The sequence below is a fragment of the Lepisma saccharinum genome, chromosome 14 (assembly GCF_977018435.1).
Source record: "Lepisma saccharinum chromosome 14, izLepSacc3.1, whole genome shotgun sequence".
NCBI classification, from domain to species: domain Eukaryota; kingdom Metazoa; phylum Arthropoda; class Insecta; order Zygentoma; family Lepismatidae; genus Lepisma; species Lepisma saccharinum.
This window is the reverse complement of record NC_139242.1, coordinates 22,198,335-22,225,768: the sequence shown is the minus strand read 5'-3', so window position 1 is coordinate 22,225,768 and position 27,434 is coordinate 22,198,335. Positions and strand designations below refer to the sequence as shown.

The window sequence follows — 27,434 nt, the reverse complement described above, 5'->3', positions numbered from 1 at the left end:
GGTGTTTCTGTGACCGTGTTACAGACTTGGAGGGATGATGGAAGGGATCAAACGCAACAAAATGAGATAGGGAACCCTGGTCCGGACAAGCCCCAGTCAAGTTACAAGCCAAAACCTTTGAAGAGCAGGCAACCACGCACAACGCGGAGGGGAATCATAAAAGATGTCTGGGGTAGTGGAAAACAAACACAGAAGAATCACTGTAGCGGCTTTATTGAGTAGTGACTGCAGCCATCATTACAGCAGTTGTTCAAAGTGTCGCTCCCATGCCTCCATACAGGCATGACAGTGTCGCATCCGCTTTAATATCCCAGGAGTTGTTCGGACCAGATCACAGGCTGCAAGGATTCCTGCAAGAGTCCCTCTACATTACTCACAGGTGTCTCGTAGACAACACTTTTAACATGACCCTACAAAAAAAATCAAGTGGGGTCAGATCAGGTGAACGGGCAGGTCAAGCAACAGGTCCGCCTTTCCCTATCCAGCGCTGAGGAAAGGTCTGCGTCAGAATATCACGAGCACCAGCTACGAAGTGGGCTGGGGCCCCATCATGCTGAAACCAGATGCGGTTGACGAACGAGAAGAAGTAGGACATGTTTCAATAACTCGGGGAGGATGTCTCTCAGAAACACAGTGTACACTGGTTCAGTTCATCCTGGCGGTAAAAGATACGGACCGTTCGCCGACAATGCCCGCCCACATGTTTACAGCAAATCTGTCTTGATGGCCCTTAACAATTGTGGCACGGGGATTTTCATGGGCCCATGCATGGCCATTGCGACTCAGCATCCCGTCTCTCGTGAAAAAGGCCTCATCAGTGAAAAGCACACAGGCATGGTCGACCACACAGCGCTACAGTAACCATTCACTAAACACGACGCCGGGTGCGAAATCAGCCGGACCCAAGGCATGGACACGCTGTGGATGGTGAGGGTGCAGCTGCTGTTCCCTCAGAACTTTCCAAACAGCTGCTATGGGTCACACCAATTTCACGTGCCACAGCCCGTGTACTAAGGGATGGTCGTCCTTCCACCCGATCCGGCACTGCTTCTTCAAGGTCGGGTCTCGGGTGTCCTTCCAGTTCTTCGTCCTCCTTGCTCGTGGAATTGAGGTGGCACTTGTCCCGTTTTCTGCAATCGTTGGAAAAGCCTGGGAAACATGGTGTGTGCTGAATGTCTTCGCCGTGGATATGTGGTCCGATATAACCTTTCTGCTTCCCTACAATTCTCATTTGCTCGTCCATACACAAACACCATATCAGCCAGATCCTCTAGCGTATACTCCATTCCACTGATTGCAGCCGCGACACTCGTGTCGTGCATCTAGACTACGCACGCCGAGTTTGACACTACGTGTTCTCCAGGGCATGCGCGGTGGATTCTTTCCCCTTTCCTTTATGGTTCTCTTATGGTTGTGCGCTGTTGCCTATCTTTCGAAGGTTTTGGCTTGTAACTTTTGACTGGGGCATTTCCGGACCAGTGTTCCCTATCTCATTTTGTTCCTTGTGTTCCCTTCCATCATCCCTGCAAGCCTGTAACACGGTCACAGAAACACCCTATATTCTATCTGACCGAAGCTACACTGACATGCGACAAGAGATACGTGTCTCTTGGAAACCATGCAAATACACGCAACCTTCTGATCCGCAGCGACACGACAAGCTGCACTTGACGCTTGTCGCTCGGACTGGCTTGTTTCCTCAATACCGTGCATCGTGTCGCCTCGGTCTGTTGTTCGTGCATGCGCGGTGAAGGTTTTGCTTCAGACTGAAGAGACCCTCGTCGCTTCAGTGTGAAATCTCCGTCGTTTCGGTCTGAAAACTCCCTTAAGATAATACTATATTAAAAAATTAGCAGTGGGCAGTTTGATTGATAATATTTAAGTATCTCACGGAGTGTCCCATCCTGAAGACAGTCATATATCAACCTCACTACCACGTAGTACACCCTCAACTGCAGTAGGATATACTGAGTCTAACACCTGGACTAACTCACTGGGACACCAGGTCCTAGACTATGGAAGAAGGGAGAAGACTAATAGACTCATTCTTGACGTCTTCAAGGAAGCCACGTTGCCATCCCAACGGTAGTCAGGTTGCCAACTTATAAATATTCAGATTGCCAACTTCTAAGAATTGAGGTTGCCAACTTCTAAGAATTCAGGTTGCCAACTCTTAAGAATTGAGGTTGCCAACTCCTAAGAATTTAGGTTGCCAACTCTTAAGAATTGAGGTTGCCAACTTCTAAGAATTGAGGTTGCCAACTTCTAAGAATTGAGGTTGCCAACTTCTAAGAATTGAGGTTGCCAACTTCTAAGAATTCAGGTTGCCAACTTCTAAGAATTCAGGTTGCCAACTCCTTAAAATTTAGGTTGCCAACTCTTATAAATTCAGGTTGCCAACTTCTAAGAATTCAGGTTGCCAACTTCTAAGAATTCAGGTTGCCAACTCCTAAGAATTCAGGTTGCCAACTCCTAAGAATTCAGGTTGCCAACTCTTAAGAATTCAGGTTGCCAACTCTTCAGAATTCAGGTTGCCAACTCTTAAGAATTCAGGTTGCCAACTCTTAAGAAATCAGGTTGCCAACTTCTATGAATTCAGGTTGGCAACTCCTAAGAATTCAGGTTGCCAACTCTTAAGAATTCAGGTTACAAACTCCTAAGAATTCAGGTTGCCAACAACTAAGAATTCAGGTTGCGAACTCCTAAGAATTCAGGTTGCCAACTCTTCAGAATTCAGGTTGCCAACTCTTAAGAATTCAGGTTGCCAACTCTTAAGAATTCAGGTTGCCAACTCTTAAGAATTCAGGTTGCCAACTCTTAAGAATTTAGGTTTCCAACTCTTAAGAATTGAGGTTGCCAACTTCTAAGAATTGAGGTTGCCAACTTCTAAGAATTGAGGTTGCCAACTTCTAAGAATTCAGGTTGCCAACTTCTAAGAATTCAGGTTGCCAACTTCTAAGAATTCAGGTTGCCAACTCCTAAGAATTTAGGTTGCCAACTCTTATAAATTCAGGTTGCCAACTTCTAAGAATTCAGGTTGCCAACTTCTAAGAATTCAGGTTGCCAACTCCTAAGAATTCAGGTTGCCAACTCTTAAGAATTCAGGTTGCCAACTCTTCAGAATTCAGGTTGCCAACTCTTAAGAATTCAGGTTGCCAACTCTTAAGAATTCAGGTTGCGAACTCCTAAGAATTCAGGTTGCCAACTCCTAAGAATTTAGGTTGCCAACTCCTAAGAATTTAGGTTGACAACTCCTAAGAATTTAGGTTGACAACTCTTAAAAATTCAGGTTGCAAACTCCTATGAATTCAGGTTGGCAACTCCTAAGAATTCAGGTTGCCAACTCTTAAGAATTCAGGTTACAAACTCCTAAGAATTCAGGTTGCCAACAACTAAGAATTCAGGTTGCGAACTCCTAAGAATTCAGGTTGCCAATTCCTAACAATTCAGGTTGCCAACTCCTAACAATTCAGGTTGCCAACTCCTAAGAATTCAGGTTGCCAACTCCTAAGAATTCAGGTTGCCAACTCCTAAGAATTCAGGTTGCCAACTTCAGAATTGCTATTATCTTCAGTATTTTACTTTCTAGGTTTCAGGCTTCGCAGATAGCCTAGCTAGCCTGGAATGTACGCTCCTGCTGGACTGCATTTAGGAGACTAACGAGGCTCTGGCATCTGGATCTGCAGCCAGGATAATCCTTTGTGGGGCTTGTGTCTTGTGCTGTCCGTATGTATTTGTCCCTTCATCTATTTCATCTTATCACCATTTATCATCATCTTCGCAATTACCCAAAAGCGGGAGAAGATCACTCATTCAAATCATTGTGCATCTCACTGCGCTGCCCCATATCGGGTGTGGTGAGGGACACACATAGCTTGCAACAAACACCAAAGCTAAATTCTACTAAGAGCTGTAAACCTGGCTCTTCTAACCTAACAATTCCGCTTAGAAATACGCATAATGCATATGTGCTTAGGTTAGGAGAGCCAGGTTTGCAGCTCTTAGTATTTAGCTTTGGTGTTTGTTGCAAGCTGGGTGTGTCCCGCACCACACCCGCCAGATGTAACTGTTTTAAGCAGGATTGCCGTACCTCACTCCTTACAAATACAGTGTGTACATAAACTTCGGACCCACTTTGAAAAATTTATTGTAGACAAAATGTTAGCACTGTCGAGTAACAAAGTAGATTATTTGAAAGAGTAAAGTTGATCTTTTTGTATTGCAGGCGTTTCTAGTAGTTCCATTTTCTGCCGCTAGAGAGTGCCAGATTCATGAATTTGAGAAATCAAAAAGTGCCACAGATGTCAAGCGGAAATTTAGTACCAAGTATGGGAAAGAACCTCCTAGCAGAAAGGCGCTCCTCAAATGGTATCGAAAATTTGTTAACACTGGGTGCTTGTGTGCGGAGAAAGGAGGTGGTAGGCCAGGCGTGAGTGAAGGTGATAAAGTGGCCCCCTAGGTCCCCCGATATCACCCCCTGTGTTTTTTTTATGGGGGAATGTGAAGAACCTTGTTTATGTCCCTCTCCACGTGATGTTGTGCAACTTAGGGGGGGGGAATTGAGCAAGCAACAGCCACAGATCCAGAGGACATGTTGAGCCGTGTTTGGCAGGAGTTTGATTACCGTGTAGACTTTCGTCGGGTCACCCACGGTTCCTACATATAACATTTGTAACCAAACTGGCATGTAAAAAGCTTTCATGTATTCTCTACAATATTGTATTCCTGATGGTGATAAATTTCATAGGTTGTTGCAAATACATTTTTCAAATTGGGTCCGGAGTTTATGTACACACTGTATAACTGGAGTCCTGGAACTTTTGGAATCAACCTTGAAGTTCTGGGTGTGCAGTCTACATCAGTCTGAAAGTTTCTTTAACAAAACACTATCATTTGCCTATTTTCAGAATTTCGTTGGCGCCTACAACAGCAGCCTTTCAGTGACGCCGCCGACAAAGAATCCTCAACGAGGTTCCAGCACTGGCATCCCCGAGGAGCAACAGTCAACGTGCACTGTCACGTGACTGACCCACATCGCCACCACACGCATGCAAGTGACGCTATTGATTCGGTTATCTCGTTTCACGTGCTTTCATGGACGCAGGGCGGATAAAAGGGAGCAGAGCCGATCGAATGACAGAGCACTCGCAGGGGGCGAGGACAATCCCTATCTCGTAGATGCACCAGAAATAGACCCTTCAACCTTGCTGAGGAGACAGGACGTCTGGTTTGCAAACAACGAAACGCAGACTGCTTGAACTTGTGCTTAATTCACAAGACTACATGGCCTGCAAGAAGGACAACGTTCAGCACAGATTGGTGGAATCGACTACTTCAAAAAGCTTTGCAGTAACCGGACAAAATAGTTCACGTTTAACCTTATCATATCACATACTCCAGTGATTTATCTATACCCCTTAACACCAGAGGCGTTACTACAATTCTAGGATGTTCAGGAAAAGACACAAGTAAAAAAAACTGCAATTTTCTGTTGCTTGCTTGATTGATTGGTTTATTTTTAATTTTTCTGCCACTTTTGGCTAATCGCGGAGATGACGATGAGTGATGATATGATGAAATTGATGAAGGAGTGCTTGCAAAGAACGCCCAGGTCAGGATTCGAACCCAGGGCCCCTGGAGCGATTTTCTGTTGCATTAATTTAAATCACACTGAATCAATTAAAGAAAATATTAAGTATCATTTTATACTGGAAATCTGTAAAGATTCATAACAGTGATGAGCTAACATGTATATCACAAATGTAATGTTTGCTATTACAAGAATAAACGTAAATAACTGTCTGCTATAAAATTGCATTCCTTGACTTGTGATTTTTTCCGAACAGTCTAGAATTATCACCACTTACCAATCCAAAATTAATGTGTGCATGTACATTTGTGAAAATCAAACTCTTCTTCTTGGCGTGATCCTTAGTGGTGAGGTTGTGTACCAACCAATTAATGCGTTCGGTGTAAAGAGATGAGGCGGTTTTTTTCGTAGTACAAAATTCAAAATATATCGTACCATTTCACTATGGGATATAATGTTATACACGTGGACGCATATATAGTTCACGTAATGGGGGTGGGTACAACTTTTGGTATGACTAGAGGTGCTTTATTTCGTAAGTGAAAATCCAGGATACTGCTGGCAGGAAGTTTGTTGGGGAGCAGGGGAGGGGGGGTTGCTGGATCCGACAAAGTTGTGTGTATGTAGTCACGAAGTCACGCTACTTAGTATTGATACTTTTCTGTTCATCTTGTGTCACTGCGTTTTTAAAATAACAAATTTCTTTAATATGACTCGCGGGGGAAAAATAACTGATTTGACAGTCTCAATGCAGTTTCTTATCGCAGAAATTCCGAAACTATCAGGAAATTGCAGACATTTGGTCTGCAGTCCCATTTGGTGTGTGGGATTACGTAATTTCCTTCCCATCCGTATCCCGTCCTATACATTTATAATTTAAGAGAATTAAATAAGTCAAAAGAAATTTCTATGAAAAACTGATAGAACAGGTAATCTGGTAATTTTACTGAACCAAAAGGCGTGGGGTTGGACCCGTTGACCCCCCCTTAAATACGCCCATGGTTATACACATCATTTCCTTGTAATAATTATACATCAACTAAGTATTGATATATACTGTGCAACTGATGTAATCTTCTCAGTGTATTTTCTCTTATCTGCATAAAAATATTTGATCATAATTTGCACAACAGAAATGAACACAAACTGAGATTGCTTTATGGAAAAGAAAGTAAAATAGGCTTCATAAATTAAGAATGTGAACATTCTTATTTTGCACTACATAGGTTACGGTAAATTTTAATAAATATAAGTTTAAAAAATATTTTTGAAAGTTTGGTCAACAACCAATTTTACAAGCAATATTTTTCGCATGACCTGAGCAGGCACACAGCAGAACGCTTTCTTTCATCTTGCACGTGAGCAGCAGGGATATTTCATAGAAGAATGATGAGTACAAAGAATAGCTTTCCCTTTCACTATCGCTCCTTCCATTATTTAAATCTGTACAGATTTGTAAAACTGCTGCACATGTTCGCTCACCGTTGGCTACCCCCAGGAAGCGCTCGAAGCAGACGACAAACGAGCTCTCTCTAAGTAGTGACGTATTAACATGGCGGGGCGTGTTTTCAGCGCAACGCTAGCCTCGCAACTTTGGGAGTCTCGTTTTTGCCTTAAACTGAACGCAGAGAAACGCGACAACTTGCAGGGGTCATTTTTCCAGGGTGTAGTTTTTAAAATTGTTGTAAAAAAGATTGAGTGGAAATGTCCTGTTTAATGCAATGCGAGCTTCAAGAATGGGAACAAAACGCCAAACAATCTGCTGACAATCTCTGGACAAGCATGTAAAAATTCATTCACTTTTCTGTCAAGAAAAACTTGTGCATCCTTCCTGTACACTCAACTCAATTAATATTCCGTTAAACGTTACGTTTAGTTTATGTTTTTAATAAAATAAATTACTGCCTTGGTCAGCATATATATATTTTCATAATATTCCGGTAGTTAGTTTCTTTATACAGTTTATTTGCACAAGATACAATTCAACCTACACGTGTATCAATATACGCTGCATAAAACGCACCTTACTACTAAATTCGTTGACCCTGTACGACTTTATACATTAGTCGATATTCAGAGTCAGTTTTCCCTAAAACTAATTCCATCTTGAATATCCTCTTTCATCAGGCAACTCAGATTTTCTTAGCCGTTCTTCTTACTTCAATGTTTGAGAACCGTATAATTGATTTCAAGGCTCGGCTGTACCTTTAGCATGCGAATGGGTGTTTTTTTTATCTAATTTTTCCCTCCATTCGAAAAACCTCTTTGATATTTCAAAATATGAAAAATTACATACGCTTAGAATTCCTTCTAGAGCATTGACGTGAATTTTTGTGTAGTTTTCTTTCACTGATGTCTAGATATTATCAATAGTTTCGTGATTACGCAAGTCTATTAAACTATTGATAATATCTAGACAACAGTGGAAGAAAACTACACGAAAATTCACGTCAATGCTCTAGAAGGAATTCCAAGCGCATGTAATTTTCCATATTTTGAAATATCAAAGAGGTTTTTCGAATGGAGAGAGAAATTTGAAAAAATTCGCCCATTCGAATGCCAAAGGTCCAGCCGAGCCTTAAACAGTGGTGTGCACAAGGGGGGATTGGTGGGAGTCAACACCCCCTTTGTTCTAGGTACATCCTTGTTTTATTTCAGTATTCCTAAAAAAATAACGTCAAAGGCAGAAAAAGATGGCACATTGAGGTCTCACTACTGGACAAAGTATATTTACCCTCCCTTACGATAATCTGGGCACGCCACTGGATTTACATGTCATGTAAGTGGCAAATAAAGGAGAAGGGAGGTGGTTGATCACTGCCTCCTGGACTTGATTTGTATTTTAAATTAATGAAAATAATTTTTAGAATATTTATAAAATAAAATTTATGATGATATTCTTATACAGCAAAAGTCTCAATTTCCATTGCATTAATACATTTACGAAAACTTGTATCTGTATCGAGACAAAATAAGTATTAAGGGTGTACTAAAGCTATACTAACATATACTAACTCATAGGGCCAAATTTACAGACACAATCTTATCACTAATATAGATCTAATGACGAAATTTTGGGATGTAAAAAATTGTTTTATTAAATACAGTTTGAAATATTTATAATATTGTTAAAGATTAAAAGTATTTATGTTAATAATTATAAGAATAACGTTTCTGTCATGTTCAATTGTCTTTAGTAGAGCCTTAATGGCGAGGAGTGAAACGAATGACATTTAGTGAAGAAATACACCTCAAATTTGGCAAATTACAACAAAGGTGTGGGTGGGCAGGTGTTTACATGTGCCTGTGTGTAATATAGTATATTGTCATGCTCATAGTTTGTTGTGAATCTTGTATGTGAGGAATTTATTCTCGTTCTCGAATTGTACATGCCTGTCTTGTTTCCGGAATTTTCTTAATTTTTATGTACACCTAACTTGCTCTCGTCTCTAATTACATAGTATAAAAAATAAAAATGTCACCGCTTAAAACTTCCACAGCTTATAGAGGTCATTAGACAAACAACGTTTCTTGATAACAATTTTTTTTTGTTTGAGGTCTCGTTTCGATGCTACGAACCGTCGAAGAAATGGGATTTTATCCTGAGTATATAGAGGTATGCAACCACGCAGCAGAGGTTCATAGTTGCCACTAATGAACTGATTTTGAAATCATAGACAAAATGTATGATTTAACTAGTATAAATAATCAGGTAGATATCAGTCTTTTATGTCTGAAAACGTCCCAAAGTAAGTCTGCTTTACATAAATACGTATTTGATTATTGTAACGTAGTTTCGAACGACACCTGCTGTATTGTCTCGATTTTCAGAGATTCGTCTCGTTCTCGTCTTGATACCATCCTGGTCATTACAGCAAAACTACTTTCATATTCATCCGACTGACTGTGCCATAGATGTTACCTTGGGTCTGTATACGCGGTACCCTCAGACCTCAAATTTTCGGACAAACAATATACGGACTAACTGTATCCCCTCAAAAATTACGTGCAATTTATTTAAAGAATAAAAAAGGTAAAGTGTTCCCCTGTGCTTAGCACCACGCCATGAAGGCGTATAGGGGGTGTGGGGGTAACGCCCCACACTTTCTTGATCCGGTCGTGAGTGGGGGTGATGTGATCAGCATCACGCCCCTGACCGCCTTTACCCCCCAGGGTTTCCCCCAGGTACCCATGTTATTCGACGCTGGGTAGGCGCCGGGGCCGCTTCCACCGTTAGAAAAGTTCCCGGATTTGAACCGGCCGGGGATCGAACCCGGGACCTTTAGCATGGTAGTCAGACGCGTTACCGACTGAGCCACCGCGGCCACACATTTAAAGAATAGATTTCGATGTTTTGTGTAACATAAAATTTGTTTCAGGGCGCATAAACCACAAATAACCGATATATTTGGTCCCAAAATATGTTCAGCGTTATGGAAAAAACCTATCATGGACTATTTTGTACCTATTTTGTACGTAAAAGATGGTTGTATTGACACACTAAAACACATACACGCATACATATGAATGATAACGCCATCAAACGTGGCATTCTTACCTTAACAAAAACGTCGAGCGTCAAACCAAACACCAACAACGTAAAATTATTAACACCGTTAAATATAACACTCTTAAAGCAATGAAACAGATCATGTCTAGAAGAAAACCATTAAGACATGTACAGGGTGGCCATGAATTAAGGGGGCACCTTCTGTCACTAACTTTTGCATTAATTTAGTATTTTTCTTTCCTTCTTATCTTTCTTTACACGTATGTAAAATGTAACCGACATAGCGGAAGAAGTGGATCTTATTTAGAATGGCAGCAAGTCGCTAAGTATTGAGCAGCGTGTCAAACGTGTACGTGTCTTTTCCATTACAAATAACGTGGCAGAAGTTCAACGACGAATGCTGCAGGAATGTGGACCTCTAGCACTTAAAAGTGACACTTGATTCATCTCAAGAATCAAAGTTATTTGATGCAACTGGAAGTGTTTCAGACCTTAAAAATCTGGTAACACACCAACACATAGAAGGAAAGCCAATTACGTCTCCAAGCTTGCATCAATTTAAATGGAGCTCAAATTGATAATTATGTGGAAAACAGATAAAATTGTCATTGTGATGTTTAAGAGTAGTTAAGATGTCTACAGGAAATGAAAACGTGCCAATATTCTAAATATATTCTCATTGCTAAACGTGATGAGCAAAAGGTGTCGCCTTAATTTGTGGCCACCCTATATATAGATACCTTGAAAATATATATTTTACGCTATGCACACGAATAAGATACTACTTTCACACTTTGTTCGTAAAAAACTGGTTGTATGAAAAGAAGAGCACTTGAATAAATCACAAGATTTCGATATACGTGTATATAGCACATAACATCCCCGCGAGCTAAATACAACAATATAATCTTTACAAACTATGCAAAAGTTTCCACTTCTATGCGACGGTATAGAGGGTCAAATGTATCTAGATTAATTGCATTTAAGACGATATCAGAAGTTTTTGAGGTACGGGGCCGGGAGGGGTTTAGAATGCATTCCGAAACGATGCTTTTCTTGCGCAACTGGACTGTAATCTTGGGATTTTATGGCAATTGTCGCGCCTACTTGTCACTTAATCTTACCTGCAATCACTTTCGCATTATGTATAATGACAACAATAAACGGCGATGGTTTTTAGAGAGAGGCTAAGAATGTTAATGCCTAACCACCTTACATGCAATTTTCTCTTCGAATATTTTCAGTCAATAAATCTGGCAACCCGCAGTACACCATGTGCACAGTCTTGAATGTGCAACTCAACCTTAACTTCCTCCCACGGTTGCCAGAAATTTTATAAGCATACGTAAGTACACTCACGCACGTGTGTTTGTGTAATAAATGATTTGGAAGAGGAGCTTTGCTTCACGGGCAATCGGAAATAACCAATAATGAGAGTAGTAGTGTTCCTTGGAAAACGAACGAGGAAGGAAGGTCATGTGGTTGACTGAGAGGACACGGTTGACCGGAAGGGGGCAGCGGAGGGTTACCCTCCCCTTGAAACTGAATGACAAATTTCTTCGCTAACTGTTATATATGTGGCGACTTTGCGAATGCCATCAGTGGCACGAGTGTCGTGGGGTGGCTACCCCTGGTTTAACGTAACAGGCACAAAAAAAAAGTGATAGAAGTATTTTCTACCCCTTTCCTAACCACCGTAAAGTGAGAGAGAAAAGGCTACTTTTTATAGGAATAATGTTGTAATAATGTAAAACGTACGAAAAGGAGTTTGGTATATTAAACAGTTATCTTGAGATTTAGCACTATTACGAAAATTAAGAAATTAGGAGAAATGCTAGTTATAATTACTAATATTATATCATTGTATTTTGTATACTATTGAATACTGTTGTATGGATGGATGTATGTATGTGAGGGAAACCCTCTAACGAAACTACGCTCTTTGTAAAGGACACTATGAATTGAACACCAGGAATTCCTTTATTACAAGGCTATGGAAACAGTTAGGATATCGTAAAAATTCATCCCATGTAAAAATCTTCTACGAACCTAAATACAAAAACACGTTCATCTAAAAAAACGGTACTACTTTACTATACCTGAGACACCTGGGAATCATTTCTTTCGCACTTTTTTACATTGCTAACGTACTATTCTGCATTCCGGAACACTTATTTAGGTGAAATAATTGAATTTGTTAGGAAAGTAATGTATATTTCTTACATTTACGAGTACTTACTGTTCTTGTTTATTTCCACACACAACATGGCGATAGCTTTCCGTTGATCGTTCCTTGAGCCAGAAAAACCATTGACGTTAGCCCAAAAATTCACGATAGCCCCACAAACCATCACGGGGACGACGTATGCCTACTAGGTTAGGTTAGGCCTGTTAGGTTTGGTTCCATTAGCACTCCTTTCGTTCAATTTAGCATATACGGACAATACGAGAGCGTATTGTGCTCTCATGCAGGAAGCAAATACCGGCAGCAGCAATAGCACGTCGGAAATATATTTTCGTACAAAACCACATGCATTCGCATTAAAATGAATCAAAATTACATTCCCGAACATCAACAACGCTACAGAAAATGATTTGCGTAAGTACTTTCTCCTGTAAATTTGAAGAAATCTGTCTCAGGTATAGTAAAGTGTTACCAAAAAAACATCCTCTACTTATGCAAATGGTAAACATAATATTTCGGTTTTTCTTTCTAGCTCTAAGTTTAAGTCTATCTTATGCACAGATAAGCTAACCGAGAATACACCTAGTGTAAAGTGCCTCCACCGGGTATCGAACCCGTGACCCCTTGATTACAAGGCGACGACGGCATCGGGGAGGCCTTACTAACTCTACGTATAGACATAGACGGATTGATTCGCTGTCCATACATACCTTTCCGACCAACAAGGTAATAGTTAAAGCCCCTCCCAGGCACACTAACGACACCATAATCCTTTCTTTAGTTCGTCACTACCGCACCATAACAAGAGCACCATTTTCCAGCACCAGGACCCAGTTCCACCGCAACGCGCACCATTCACTCTCAGTCCACGGTCCGCATCGTGCAACGGAGCCTCTGCTACTCCACGACCTTCGATCGTCACTTACTCCCAGCGCTTGCCGTATCAGTGGTGCCATCTGCAATGATCTAGTCGGTAGCTGGGAAAATGTTGGATCAGTGTGTTCTCTGAATGGATTTGTATTTTATGTCGCTCGCAGCGATTCACTCTGTGTAAAGTGACAAAAATGTTGTTTCTAATGACACATTAAAGTACATAAACTGCTAATGGTGCATCACATTACACAGAAAATGCATCAAATGGTAGTTTTATCAGTTGATGTTCCGTGTGACGCGCTAAAAATGCATCAATTGAGAAGATCAGGCACAACTATTTCAAAGAAACCAAAATTGCATGTTTAACTGTGACGACAAATGCACCAAAAATGCATCAACTTTATTTTGATGCATTTGCGGAGACCCCAGCTTCGATTTCCGGAGTAGGTGAGATTTTCTTCCGGCAATGTCACTGCATAATGGCTCCGGGGTTCACTCAGCCTATAGACAATTGGTACTTGGGGGTAACCCTGAGGAGTAAAAGACCGGAGCATGGTGCTGATCACATCACATCCAGTATGGTCGAGATCGAGAATGTGCGACGACCTACCTTCACCCCCACCCCGGTGCTTTCTTGGCACTGTACAATGCACAGAGGATAGCTTTACATTTTCGCAGCTACTTTTGTTTAATCGCGACGATGAGGAGAATGGTGATTAGATGAGATGGATGAATGGGGAAGAAAACACAAAAAGCCTTCCCGGAGGCGCAGTGGTAACGCACACTCCTTTTAATCAAGGGGTGGCGGGTTCGATATTCGGTGGAGGCACGTAGTGGTTCGGATTTTACTTTAAACTGTACGTCCAGTCCTGATTAGCCTATCTGTGCACAAAGTGGATTTAAAACAAAACTCAAACATGGATTTCGCCTCATGAACATTTCATGAAGGTTTATGTTACTTCGCTTTTCTGCAACTTTTGGCTAATCGTGAAGATGAGGATAGGTGACGTTATGTTGAAGGGACACTTGCAAAGAATACCCGTGCCCAGGCCAAGATTCAAATCCGGGACCTCTGGCGTCGAGTCAGCCCGACGAATTGTACCGCCAGTCAGAAGGGAGATCTTGCTTTAAGAGAGGGATCTCAGTATAGGCGACTCAAAACCATTCTATGCAAAGAACTATCGTAGGAACTGCTTAATTTACAATGACGTAGATTAGGCCAACATTAGGAAACGCGAGAACTTGGCGAGCTATATTAGCGAGGCCCTTTTATTTTGAAAAATGAAAAATATAGAGAGCTTGCATTTCTCGAAAAATGCTACACAGTTGTTGTTGATAATAATAATAACAATTCATAATTAACATTGCGTAATTATTACATATTTTTATATATCACACGCAATATTTATCCGTAATTAACAGTTGAAACAATATTTTCCCATATCTGAAAAAACAAGAAAGAAACAGAATCTTACACATACTTGCCAAAAATACACACATAATAGTTTTCATTCACAAGAAATTCAACTGTGTTACGGCGGAAATTTAAGAAAATGTTTTCGCAGCAATAATGTGTATTGTTGTCATGTCTTTCGATTACCATTGGAAACTACTGTTTCCTTTTTCTACAGTAAGCATTGTATCGTTTCTGTAGGTTTCTTTTTTCTTCCTTCTATTGGAATGTGAACCATTCTTGCGAATAAACGTATAATATTATATGTATAACCTTTCTTATGAAGATATACAAAACTTCCCTAAAAATTGAACCATGTAACTTAACTTCCACAGTTGAATGTGTAAATGCTTCTAGTACAGTGGGATCCTTGAGTATTACCGTGCAAATTGTCCATGAATATTTTCATTTATTTTTTCTCTTACGTCCGATGTGTTTTTTAAGCCATGGATTTTTATGTATGATGGAGCAGAAGTTGTCAACAGCTTGTTTTGAGTTTTCTTTTAATTCTTGAAGCTTTTATTGGGTCAAATAAAGTGCACGAACATGGTGATGGACAATTTGCACGGTAATACTCATGGATCCCACGACTATAATGAACAAATAATGTGTGCGATGCAAGTACCTGTCAAATAAATAAACAAAATCTGCTCTCTCAACTGGATATCATAAACAAAACACTGCGCTCAAATACTTTAGCTTGAAGCATCCTAAAGCGACAAAATAAACCGTTAGTATTACTGGAATGCGCAATTAGTAACATCGTTAATTATGTCGCAAACCGCGAGTACTCTATTTAGGGACATTCGATTCAATATTTTATCTCGTGGTCAGGTTTACGCGGAGGGTATTTGAGGAGACTTTGGCTAAATGCCAGTTTCGTGGAATGTTTAGTGACGAGGTGTATATTAACAGGGTTTCCTCCAACGAATAATATACGTAAATGTTTTAGGGGTTTTAAATAAGTGACGATAAAAACTGTTATGGCTCATAAAGTCGTATAAATCAATAACTGTTTTCCTTTAGCATAGACCAGTGGTTTTTCAATCTTCGTGAGCCAGTGGCCCTGTAAATTTGTTTTTTTTTTTAAAGTCGATGGCTTGATCCAAGAATTTCTCTCGTAAATAGCTCTTTAATTTATTTTAACTGTACACGTTAATTAAATGTATTAATAAATAATGGCATAATCGTAGGGAATATTAGTTTGATTAGGCTTCTTGGTTTAAATTACTTGACAACGACACAGGTTCTGGTTTCCAGAATAAACAATTAACGGAAACCAAATCATTACATTTTTCTTTTTATTATTACTATTGTCAACAAACTATGTTAACATACAATGTATATTTTAAAGTATGTTCAATACATTAAAATTCACGCATAACTAAATTCACTAATCAAAAGAAAATAATTTGAATTTTGAATTAAATTTTTTTGGGTGCGTCAGCACTGAGGCTATTTTTTTTGCACCCATCACACTATACGGGGTCCAGCCCTTTATCATAACAAAAATAAAAGCGTGTCTGAGAACTAAAATTTGGTTAAAAGCTGAGGCTAAAAACGGCGCTCAGCACAAATAAGAACAAAACACAGGACGACACAGAATTATACTACTGGCCATGGGGCCAGTCGCCAGAGCCTCGTTAGTCTGCAGCCCAGGGTGTACTACGTTCAAGTGAGGTTGACTATTGGGTACACTACGTGGAAGGAGCACCCCTTACACCCCTCAAAAGAAAATAATAGAAACTAATAGAAAAAAATATATGCATAACTCATTACTATAAATTTTCACTTACGAACATCAAATTAATTACTTAATACTAATTACAATTAAACTCTATTAGCCAATTTCTAATTGATTATATTCTATATATATTAACACAATTAATTATCGTTTTGGCTCCTCAGAATGGGTTAACATAAATTCAAAAGTGTATAATGTCATAACAATATTTTACTACAATACTTTTCTATTATATATTTTAAATAATAAACAGAAAAGAAAAGAGAAAAAGGCGGGAAAACCGTTTAAATTCAGATAAACTAACGTCCTGGTTTATTTAAAGGCACCTCGAATGTATGCGGGTGCAGGAGGAGGGCTTACTTTGGGGGTTCCCCTCTATACAAGTATATAAAAAAGTTTCTTGTGACCAATTTCATTAAATTATTTTGGTACGTGCTGATTTTCATTGGGATGTTCCAATTCGTTCACCGGAAGAAATCCAATCAATCAGAATATTTTCACTTCAATATATTTGTTAATGAAAACTGTTGCGCAAAGTAAATTGACCTCGCTGCCCGTCCGCCAACTTCCAAATTTGAGGAGGGAAGTACCCGCCCCCCCCAAAAAAGCCATCATCATCTTCCCATGTGGTTGCCAGCCCAGGTTGCAAATTGTAAACTTCAGAAGAACCCCTCGCATCCAGGTATAATTGACGCCAGTACCTGGTACCGGGCCGCCGTCCAGCGGTTGAAGAAAACGTAGACGTTGTTAAGATTGCTGTAAAGGTCTTCTGTTCAGAAGTGTTAATACTTCTTTCGCGTAGCGTACCTTGGAAAGAGGCATTTTTGCAGAGTAATGATGTTCTAGCACATGGCCGTTCGTAGGCAAAGTTTAGTTCAAGTCCACTTTATGCTTAGGTTATCTCGAACAAAGGCACCAACTTAAAATAAATTGGGGAGGGGGGTAAGGTTGGCATAAACAATAGTTTATGTGTGTAATTATTCTACGTGAATTGCGGGGGGGGGGGCGGTAGAAAGTACATTGCCCCTAAAGTCGGAGCCCATGATCTCGAAATTTATGGGTTAATCGGGACTGGGCCTACAGTTTAAAGTGGGGCCCGAGCATATGTACTTCAACCGGGACGCGAAACCTGGCTGATTACAAAGCAACAGCGTTACTAGTACGCAATCAGGGAGGCCTACTTGGTTTGTAGCCGAATGGCTTTTAAACACGCGTCCCAACATCCCATGCGGACAAACGCATGTCCGTACGCGTACTTTCTCATCCGTACGGTATAACTAAGGGCTCGCCTTGTAATCAAGGGGTCCTGGGTTCGATTCCCGGTGGAGGCACATAGTGGTTCGGAACCCACTTTAAACTGTACATCCAGTCCCGATTAGCCTTACTGTGCATAAAGTGGACTTAAAACACCAAATCAATCAATCAATCTATCAGTATAACAAGGGGCAGCTCAAGATAAAACAATGTTACATATTTGCGGCTTAAAATAAGAAAAATAATTTTATTTTTTAAAAACTTTTAAGTGTTACTGTTAAAGAACACGTTTATTGTGGATATGTATTTATTTAATTACACATAATGACATCAAAATAACAGCAATCTCTTTCCTTAAATTCCTACATGATTTTGCAATATACTTATTATGTTATGCTAGGCAACACTAACTAACTTCAATTAATTCTTTCCTCACAAATCCAACTCTTAATTCTTGCCTACACAAATTAGAGATGAGGTTTTGGCGCTACTCAAGGGGGACGCTCCCTGGGTAGTTGTCCAGCTCGCCTAACCCTTAAGCCGGCCCTGCTTATAATAGTAGGGCGACAAACTGGCCAAAACTTGTCACTTCGTATGAACGTCACCGCCACAAGCGGATCACACATTTTTTTTCTGAAAGAGGTCGTCATGGAGAGTTAAAAAAGTGATGTTGCCAACTTTGCAACCTGGAACAGTCACCGCCATATTGGATTGAAAATGGCGGCAGGTCAAATACACTTAGCTTGTTGTTTCTCATGATAGAAACGTTACTATGTTACACAGACTTGCAAAACTGGTGTCATTCGAAAGAGAGAACACCAACGAAGTGTAAAATTACCATTAATCTTAAGTTTTATTGTTACCCGTTGAATATAGAAACAAAAAACTTTCAAAGATAAATCTTTTTTTTTTTTGCTCTCGAAATTGTATTTTGTTTCATAAGACGGTAAATATCAATCAGATCGAAAATATGATCATGATAAAAAATAAAGTACAGTTTTTCAAAATTATGTTGCAAGTTGTTTGAGGCAGTTATCTTTCTTAGTTCCGAAGTTATGAATCAAAACATATTTGTCGGCGTTGTATGTAACGACCCTGCGTGGTCGCCACATTTAACGATCCTGCGTGGTCGCCATATTATATTTTATTAAGAAGATTTGGATAAAGAATGCATGCTAAATGTCCCTGCGAGGCGTACGCTTTTAGTTTAAATGTGTTAACGGATCCACCTCTACGATAATTAGTTTCGCTTATTATTTGACCCTGCGTGGTCGCTGTATTCTGTAAACGCTAACGGATCCACCTCTATGTTTATTAGTTTCGCTTATTATTAGACCCTGCGTGGTTGCTGTATTCAGTAAATGTTATTAATTATTGTCATTTACACTGTTCAACTCGTTGTTTAGAATTGCAGAGTCCTGCGAGGCTCATTATTAATTGTATTGTCTGAATGCACACTGTTTTACTTTATATTAACGCGTGCATCTAGTGATTTTCCTCTAGTGTTTTCTTAATGTCACTTCTTGGAAGTTTCTCAGTACGAAGGTTGCTATATGTAAAAAAATGAGTTAGCAACGCGTACTTGTAGTTAAAATTTTCACCACCAATGCGCCGCCCCCGCGAGTATAAAGCCAGCGCAGCCAGGCCCGGAGCTCAGTTGGCTCCCTGTTGTCAACAGGCAAATATCCAGGGTTAACTGGCCTCCCAGCCTGAGAACTAGAAGCCATCCCAGAAGGAAGGACGGAGAAAGAAAAAAGAAGAAGAAGAGCCTAGCAGCAACCTACCTACCTGGTCCGCTCGCTTAGGCTGATAGGTGCCCAGGTTCTACCTGCCCGGCTTGTCTGAGAGCACCCGGACCTTCCTTTCTAACCTGCCGTCCCTGCATAGGATACACCGGTTGGCTTGCCAATTCCCAGCTAACGCCGGGGGTGTCGCGGCATCTTTTAATCCTTTTACCCGGCGCCCGTTATTCGGGAGTACCGATTGGTTTCGGCCAATTCCCGGCTGTGGTTGGGGTACTACGCACAACCTACTCTCTTTTACAGGGGAACCCGTGACGTCAGCGGCGACCAAGGCCCTAAATAAAATTAGGTCCCCATACTCCCCCTGGCGCCTCACAGCGAGGAATAAATTGGATGTTCCCTGCCCCCCTTTTCTCTTCGAGACCAAAGGTGGTACAGGTCAAAGAACGTGCGTGGTACAAGTAAATGCACGCGCGTAGTAAGGGTTTCAGGTAAAGACACGTGTGTAAGTGTGCAAACGGACACCCTTGTCTTGAGAATATAATAAACATATATAAATATATATATTAAGCTGGTATAGTCTTTCCTTACACCCAGCAAGCCCTGAGATATTTCTGAGTCCATGTTCTACGGCTGACAAAAAGTTAGCGCCTATGGGTAGACTTTGGCCGTCCACCTAATTGCAAGGTTTAGTGTGTAAAACGCAGCCCGTGCCAGTACTCCTGCGCTGTGTTGTTAGTGTAGTGCGGAACACGTGGGGAGGACGTTGCATGTATTATAACGCAGATATTAAACCTCGTATTTCAAACTCTCCAGTTCAGTTTACCAAGATATAACGAAGAAGACACGTAAACTTCATGTACAGTTGAATACATATTTCATTAGTAACGATTTACAGTTTTTGAGATTACATTAGTTTAAATTGATGTGCGAGGGGTGTTCAAAAAGTAAAGTTACCTATTTTATATTAAGTTAAGCAAGGTACCATGCAGCCACACCAAGTGGATCTGGAATATGCACAACACCCAGGATATTTTCTGATATTACTGCTCTGTTGAAATAAATATAGCGGACAGTAATAACACTTTGAAGGTAGATGTTCTAGAACGTTTATCATGAGAGATGTTACAATCAATCCATGCTTATCGGAAATAAAAATATAGTTTATTAAACTGCAAGAAAAAGTAATCTCGTAAAGCTAGTGCTTTTAAATATATACGTATTTCAAATGGAGGCCTCCCCGATGGCACAGTGGTAGAGTCGTCGCCTTGCAATCAAGGGGCCCCTGGTTCGATACCCGGTGGTAGCTGTAACGAACCTGAGAGTTTAAGGTTTCATATTTGTAAGACGTTAAGATTTTTAAAATGTTTGGTACTTCAAATAATGTTCAAGTTGTCACAGATAATTATAGTTAGATTGATACAGTTGTGTTTGGAACTTGTGTAGATGTTTATAAATACGTCATAATCTATTCGTGTTGACGTCACTTTCTCATCTCAGCAGAGGAAGTGAACACACCTGAATGTTTCTCACCTGACGACAGACTGAGTTTGGAAAACAGGTGAAGGTGAAGGATCAACAAGAACGTGGTAACAGTTAATAGAATGCCGGAATAATGTAATTGGTAACTATTTTCGTTTCATTCTCGCTATACCCGAAATAATAATTAAAAACTTTCGTGTATTTATGTTTGTCTTGTCCAACGTTAATTCTATATGCAAGTGTCTTTAGTGATTGTGATGTGATTTAATATGATATAGAATTGTTCCTCGTCAGGCAGAAACGTAAGCAAATCTGTGTCTTGCTTGTAAGTACACATACGATAGGAAATATAAGTGCTTATAAAACTACGTTTAACTTTGAATACTGTGTTGTGTTTCTTTTCGGCCCAGCAAGCCCTGATGATTTGCAAAGATTCTCATGTTCCCGACTAAAGCAGTAGCGGACCAAAGGTGGTACAGGTCAAAGAACGTGCGTGGTACAGGTAAAAGCACGTGTGTGGTACAAGTAAATGCACGCGCGTAGTAAGGGTTTCAGGTAAAGACACGTGTGTAAGTGTGCAAACGGACACCCTTGTGTTGAGAATATAATAAACATATATAAATATATATATTAAGCTGGTATAGTCTTTCCTTACACCCAGCAAGCCCTGAGATATTTCTGAGTCCATGTTCTACGGCTGACAAAAAGTTAGCGCCTATGGGTAGACTTTGGCCGTCCACCTAATTGCAAGGTTTAGTGTGTAAAACGCAGCCCGTGCCAGTACTCCTGCGCTGTGTTGTTAGTGTAGTGCGGAACACGTGGGGAGGACGTTGCATGTATTATAACGCAGATATTAAACCTCGTATTTCAAACTCTCCAGTTCAGTTTACCAAGATATAACGAAGAAGACACGTAAACTTCATGTACAGTTGAATACATATTTCATTAGTAACGATTTACAGTTTTTGAGATTACATTAGTTTAAATTGATGTGCGAGGGGTGTTCAAAAAGTAAAGTTACCTATTTTATATTAAGTTAAGCAAGGTACCATGCAGCCACACCAAGTGGATCTGGAATATGCACAACACCCAGGATATTTTCTGATATTACTGCTCTGTTGAAATAAATATAGCGGACAGTAATAACACTTTGAAGGTAGATGTTCTAGAACGTTTATCATGAGAGATGTTACAATCAATCCATGCTTATCGGAAATAAAAATATAGTTTATTAAACTGCAAGAAAAAGTAATCTCGTAAAGCTAGTGCTTTTAAATATATACGTATTTCAAATGGAGGCCTCCCCGATGGCACAGTGGTAGAGTCGTCGCCTTGCAATCAAGGGGCCCCTGGTTCGATACCCGGTGGTAGCTGTAACGAACCTGAGAGTTTAAGGTTTCATATTTGTAAGACGTTAAGATTTTTAAAATGTTTGGTACTTCAAATAATGTTCAAGTTGTCACAGATAATTATAGTTAGATTGATACAGTTGTGTTTGGAACTTGTGTAGATGTTTATAAATACGTCATAATCTATTCGTGTTGACGTCACTTTCTCATCTCAGCAGAGGAAGTGAACACACCTGAATGTTTCTCACCTGACGACAGACTGAGTTTGGAAAACAGGTGAAGGTGAAGGATCAACAAGAACGTGGTAACAGTTAATAGAATGCCGGAATAATGTAATTGGTAACTATTTTCGTTTCATTCTCGCTATACCCGAAATAATAATTAAAAACTTTCGTGTATTTATGTTTGTCTTGTCCAACGTTAATTCTATATGCAAGTGTCTTTAGTGATTGTGATGTGATTTAATATGATATAGAATTGTTCCTCGTCAGGCAGAAACGTAAGCAAATCTGTGTCTTGCTTGTAAGTACACATACGATAGGAAATATAAGTGCTTATAAAACTACGTTTAACTTTGAATACTGTGTTGTGTTTCTTTTCGGCCCAGCAAGCCCTGATGATTTGCAAAGATTCTCATGTTCCCGACTAAAGCAGTAGCGGACCAAAGGTGGTACAGGTCAAAGAACGTGCGTGGTACAGGTAAAAGCACGTGTGTGGTACAAGTAAATGCACGCGCGTAGTAAGGGTTTCAGGTAAAGACACGTGTGTAAGTGTGCAAACGGACACCCTTGTGTTGAGAATATAATAAACATATATAAATATATATATTAAGCTGGTATAGTCTTTCCTTACACCCAGCAAGCCCTGAGATATTTCTGAGTCCATGTTCTACGGCTGACAAAAAGTTAGCGCCTATGGGTAGACTTTGGCCGTCCACCTAATTGCAAGGTTTAGTGTGTAAAACGCAGCCCGTGCCAGTACTCCTGCGCTGTGTTGTTAGTGTAGTGCGGAACACGTGGGGAGGACGTTGCATAAAGTTTTTGGCGCCTTAACGTGGGGCCCGATTGTAAAGACTGAAACCAGCAAGCCAGTGGGGGCCTATTAGCTGCAAGGACTAGAAGGGGCTCATAAGTGTCAGTGTTAGTGTTCGTTAAAAGAATTCACGAAGGAGAAGATATAGTGTTGTGGAAGAAACCATAGACGGTGTGTCAAAATGGAAAGGGATGTGTCAAGTATGAACTTAAGAAGCAGAGTGAGGAAAACCGTAGATGAAGAGACTGGGTTCGGATGCTGTGAGGATACCGGAGGAGAGATGGAGTATTTCAAGTGTTGCCAATGTCTCCAGAAGTTCCATTGGAGATGTGAGGGGCAAGAAGAGACCTCAGTGTCCACTGCAGAGTCCAGATGCAAGACTTGCTCATCAGTACCCTTGATGGCTTCCGGGCAAGAACCAAGTGCTCCTAGTACGACCCCATCAGACCATTGGTTATTAGAATGGCTGATGAGAGATAAAGAGGAGAGGAAGAAAGAGAAAGCGGAAGAAGCCGAAAGGAGAACTAGAGAGGAGGAAGAGCGTAGACTTATGGAAGAGAAACAGAGAAAGAAAGATATGGCCCAATTAGAGAGAGTTAGAAAGAAAGAGGTAATGGAGCTAAGACAAGTAGTGGAGTCCATGGAGGAGAGAAGGCTTCATGAAAAAGCAGAAGAAGAAGCTAAAAGAAAACTAGAGACACAAGGACTTAGGACGCTAATAGAGTCTCTAGAAGAGAAAAGAGAAATGGAAAAACGAGAAGCAGAAGAGAGAAGAGAAATGGAAAAACGAAAAGCTGAAGAGAAGAGAGAAAGAGAATTAGAAACTCTCCATGCCTTAGTTCAAGGTCAAGACGAGAGGAGACAGCAAGAAGCTGAAAGAAGCAGAGCAGAATTACAGACTCTTTTCTCCCAACATAAGACAGACCAGTTAGAAAGTCTTAGGGAGGAATTAGATAAAATTAGAATCTCTTGTCAGCAGGAAGTAGTGAGAATAGTAGAGGAACAATTACAACCTTTATCTGTCTGGCGTGGTGAAATGGAGCAAGAGCAGGAAGAAATGAAGAAAAATTTAGATGTCTGTCTACAATTAGTAGCGCAGTCTACGACGGAAAGTGGAAGTGAAGAACCAGAGAGAGTTAAGCAGATAGAGGCATCGGTAGAAAGCATAAGTTCAGCAGTAAAGACTCTGAGTGAGCATGCCGTAGTTATGGAGAAGGCGGTCCAAGAACACAAAGTAGCTGCAGAAACGATGGCTAAAGCAACCGGCGAAAAGGTGAACTCTCTTCGCGGAGAGACACAGAAACTGGAAGTATCTCTTCGGCAAGAAATTCATGAGCAGACTGGGTCTATAGTCAGAAGAGTAGGCGAACTGCAAGATAAGATTGAACGGTTACAGATACAACCGGGAGTCCATTCTGATGGTCTTCCAGATTCCATTGAACGAGATAGAAATTTGAATCCTGAAGCAGCCTCTTATGAACCTCCTAGAGTGGTGCAGAATCCTTTCTATCTGGGAACCCTTCAATCAGATAAGCGTAAGCGGCCTAGAGAAGCAGATAGTTTCGACGGGACATCTCCTCGGCAAAGAACCGGATTTAAGATGCCTAGAATGGCTGACATCGCACACATCCCCAAGTTCAAGGGTGACATCGAAGCTCAGTCAGCAGAGAAATATCTTCGTGAGCTCAATGTAAGCTTCGAGCTCATGCAAGTACCTGACAATTACAGACTCGAATTGCTACCTAGAGTATTCACAGGTAAAGCTGAACATTGGCTGGCAGGTAACATAGACAGTTTTGTTAGCTATGCTGATTTCTGCATAAAGTTTGAAGAAGAGTTTGCCTCCGAGAAGGCTAAGCAGAGACAATTAACGGCAGTAAGAAATAGAAGATATTCCCGTCCGGTACATGAAAATATGGAGAGCTTCGCTTGGAGCATTTACGCCGCCTATAGGAATTTAAGCGACAACTTCAGCGAGAGTGAGGTGCTGAATTTGATTATAGGTCAGTTACCTTATAGAACCCGAAATCTCTGCCTTGCGCACGCTCCCAGATCAGTTGACGAATTGACCAGTTTCCTCAAGGACTTTGAAATATATGATGACCCCGACTTCTGGAGAAATAAAGAGGACTTCAAAGGTAAAGAACTTCCCAATAAGAATTTCAAAGTGCGAAGCATTGAGACCAGGAGTAACACAAGACCAGAAAACTCTTGGAGAACTCGAAATTTTAATAGGGGTGGAGGTAACAGAGGACAGAACCGTAACCAGGATGGCCGATGGGAACCTTATCGACCAAATCTAGGGCCAGATCGTAGATTTCCCGATAGGAGGAGAAACAATCAAGAATGCAGTGATCCTAATTCACCTAGGCGACCTTCACCTAGAGACACGGGACCAAGTGGAAGGCTGTCACCCTCCAGAGAAGTTATGACCTCTGAGCAGGAGGAAGCCCTAGAAACAACCCGAGACTTCCTGCGTAATCAAAGGTCTCAATCCTGCCAAACAAACTAGATCCTTGTCTAGGTGCTTCGTTTCCATTTAGGCAAGGGGCCTCTGAGGAGCGACCTGATACAGCTATCCAAGAACTGAAGGTTAACTTTCAACTATCTGAAACACAAGAAGTAAAATTACAGAGTGAACTGAAATCCGCAAGGGAATCAAGGACTAGATACAAATCACCAGCAGTGGCGGCAAAGTTAATAGATATACCAGTGACTTGTGTAATAGATACTGGGAGCGAATGCTCTATTTTGAGTTATGAAATTTGGACAAAATTAAAGGAACAAATACCAGGTATTCAAGTACAGAAGGTTCCAGAGATAAGATTGGTTGATTTTTCTGGAAGCCATAGGAAGCGTGTCTTTGGCAGCAGACGTGTGGAACTGGAGATTGAAGGTATGGTTTTCAGTACTGAAGTTTTTATATTGAGAGGTTTTGGTACAGATCTTCTTTTGGGCATGCCATTCTTAAAGCAGCACGAGGCCGAGATAAATTTCAGAAGAGACTCGGTAAAATTGTATTTTGGAAAAACTCCGGATCAAGATGTAGGGAATCCACTGGATGTTGAAATTGTGCGGTACATCCAAAAGGTCCAAGAAAGAGACGAAGTGTGGATGTATAAACCGGCAGACCTCAAAGAGAAGGTCGAAACTATAGACATTCTGAATGATTCCCAGAAACAGGAGTTGCTGCAAGTGCTGAAACGATATATAGCTGTGTTCTCAGAGAAGCCCGGTACCATGGAAAGTGCAGAATGTGAGATCCTTTTAAAAAGTACCGAACCAGTTCATCGCCCGCCATATCCAGTGCCGCTTTCGAAAAGGGCCGCTCTAGAAAAGGAACTTAGCTTGTGGAAAAGCTGGAACATTATTCAACCATCGGTATCACCCTATCTAAATCCATTACTAGTAGTAGACAAACCCGATGGTAGTGTAAGACCATGCCTGGATTTTCGACAATTAAATGCTATTATGATAGTTCCTAAAAGCTCAGTGCCACCTATTGATAAGTCATTGCAGAGATTTAAACAAACCCAGTATTTTTCAAGTTTAGATCTAGCTTCAGGCTATTTACAGATTCCTTTGAAACCAGAATGCCGAAAATACACTGCTTTTTCGTACAAAGGTCGCCAGTACGAATTCTTGAAGATGCCTTACGGCTTATCTAATGCTGTGTCTACCTTTGTGTCCGTTATGCATACAGTTTTTGGACCTGAAACTGAAAGTTATCTGACTGTGTACATAGACGATCTTCTGATCTTCGATGCGGATTTCGACAGCCATATCCAACATATAGAAGAGGTGCTCCACAGATTAGAAGAGGTTGGACTTAAGGTGAAACTTCGAAAATGTAACTTTGCAAAAGGTGAATTGGTTTATTTAGGCCATTTAATTTCGGGAGATAAGATTAAAATAGACCCGAAAAAGAACGAAGCCATCCTGAACTTTCCACAACCTAAAACTAAGAAAGATGTCAGGAAATTTTTGGGACTCGCAAATTGGAGACGGAAATTCATAAAAGATTTTTCGGTTAAGACAGAACCATTGCTGAAGTTACTCTCTAAAACCGCTAGATGGAATTGGGGTTCAATGCAGCAATCCGCCTTCTACCAGCTTAAACAAGAACTGGTAACCGCTCCTGCCCTCGCTCAACCTGATTTAGACCAGGAGTTCTGCATACAATGTGACGCTTTGACCAAAGGCTTAGGATGTGTCTTATT

The 27,434-nt window shown here is 40.7% G+C and overlaps 1 protein-coding gene across 1 annotated transcript in view; it reads right to left on the bottom strand.

Moving 5' to 3' along the window:
* Nucleotides 1-13,175, bottom strand: part of LOC145998724 (uncharacterized) — a 106,440-nt gene extending 93,265 nt beyond the window's left edge. Inside the window, exon 1 of the mRNA XM_083135238.1 lies at nt 12,996-13,175. Within this exon, the coding sequence (XP_082991364.1) occupies nt 12,996-13,052 (57 nt within the window). The 5' untranslated portion in view covers nt 13,053-13,175. The remainder of the gene's footprint in view (nt 1-12,995) is intronic.
* Between the last annotated feature and the right edge of the window lie 14,259 nt (nt 13,176-27,434).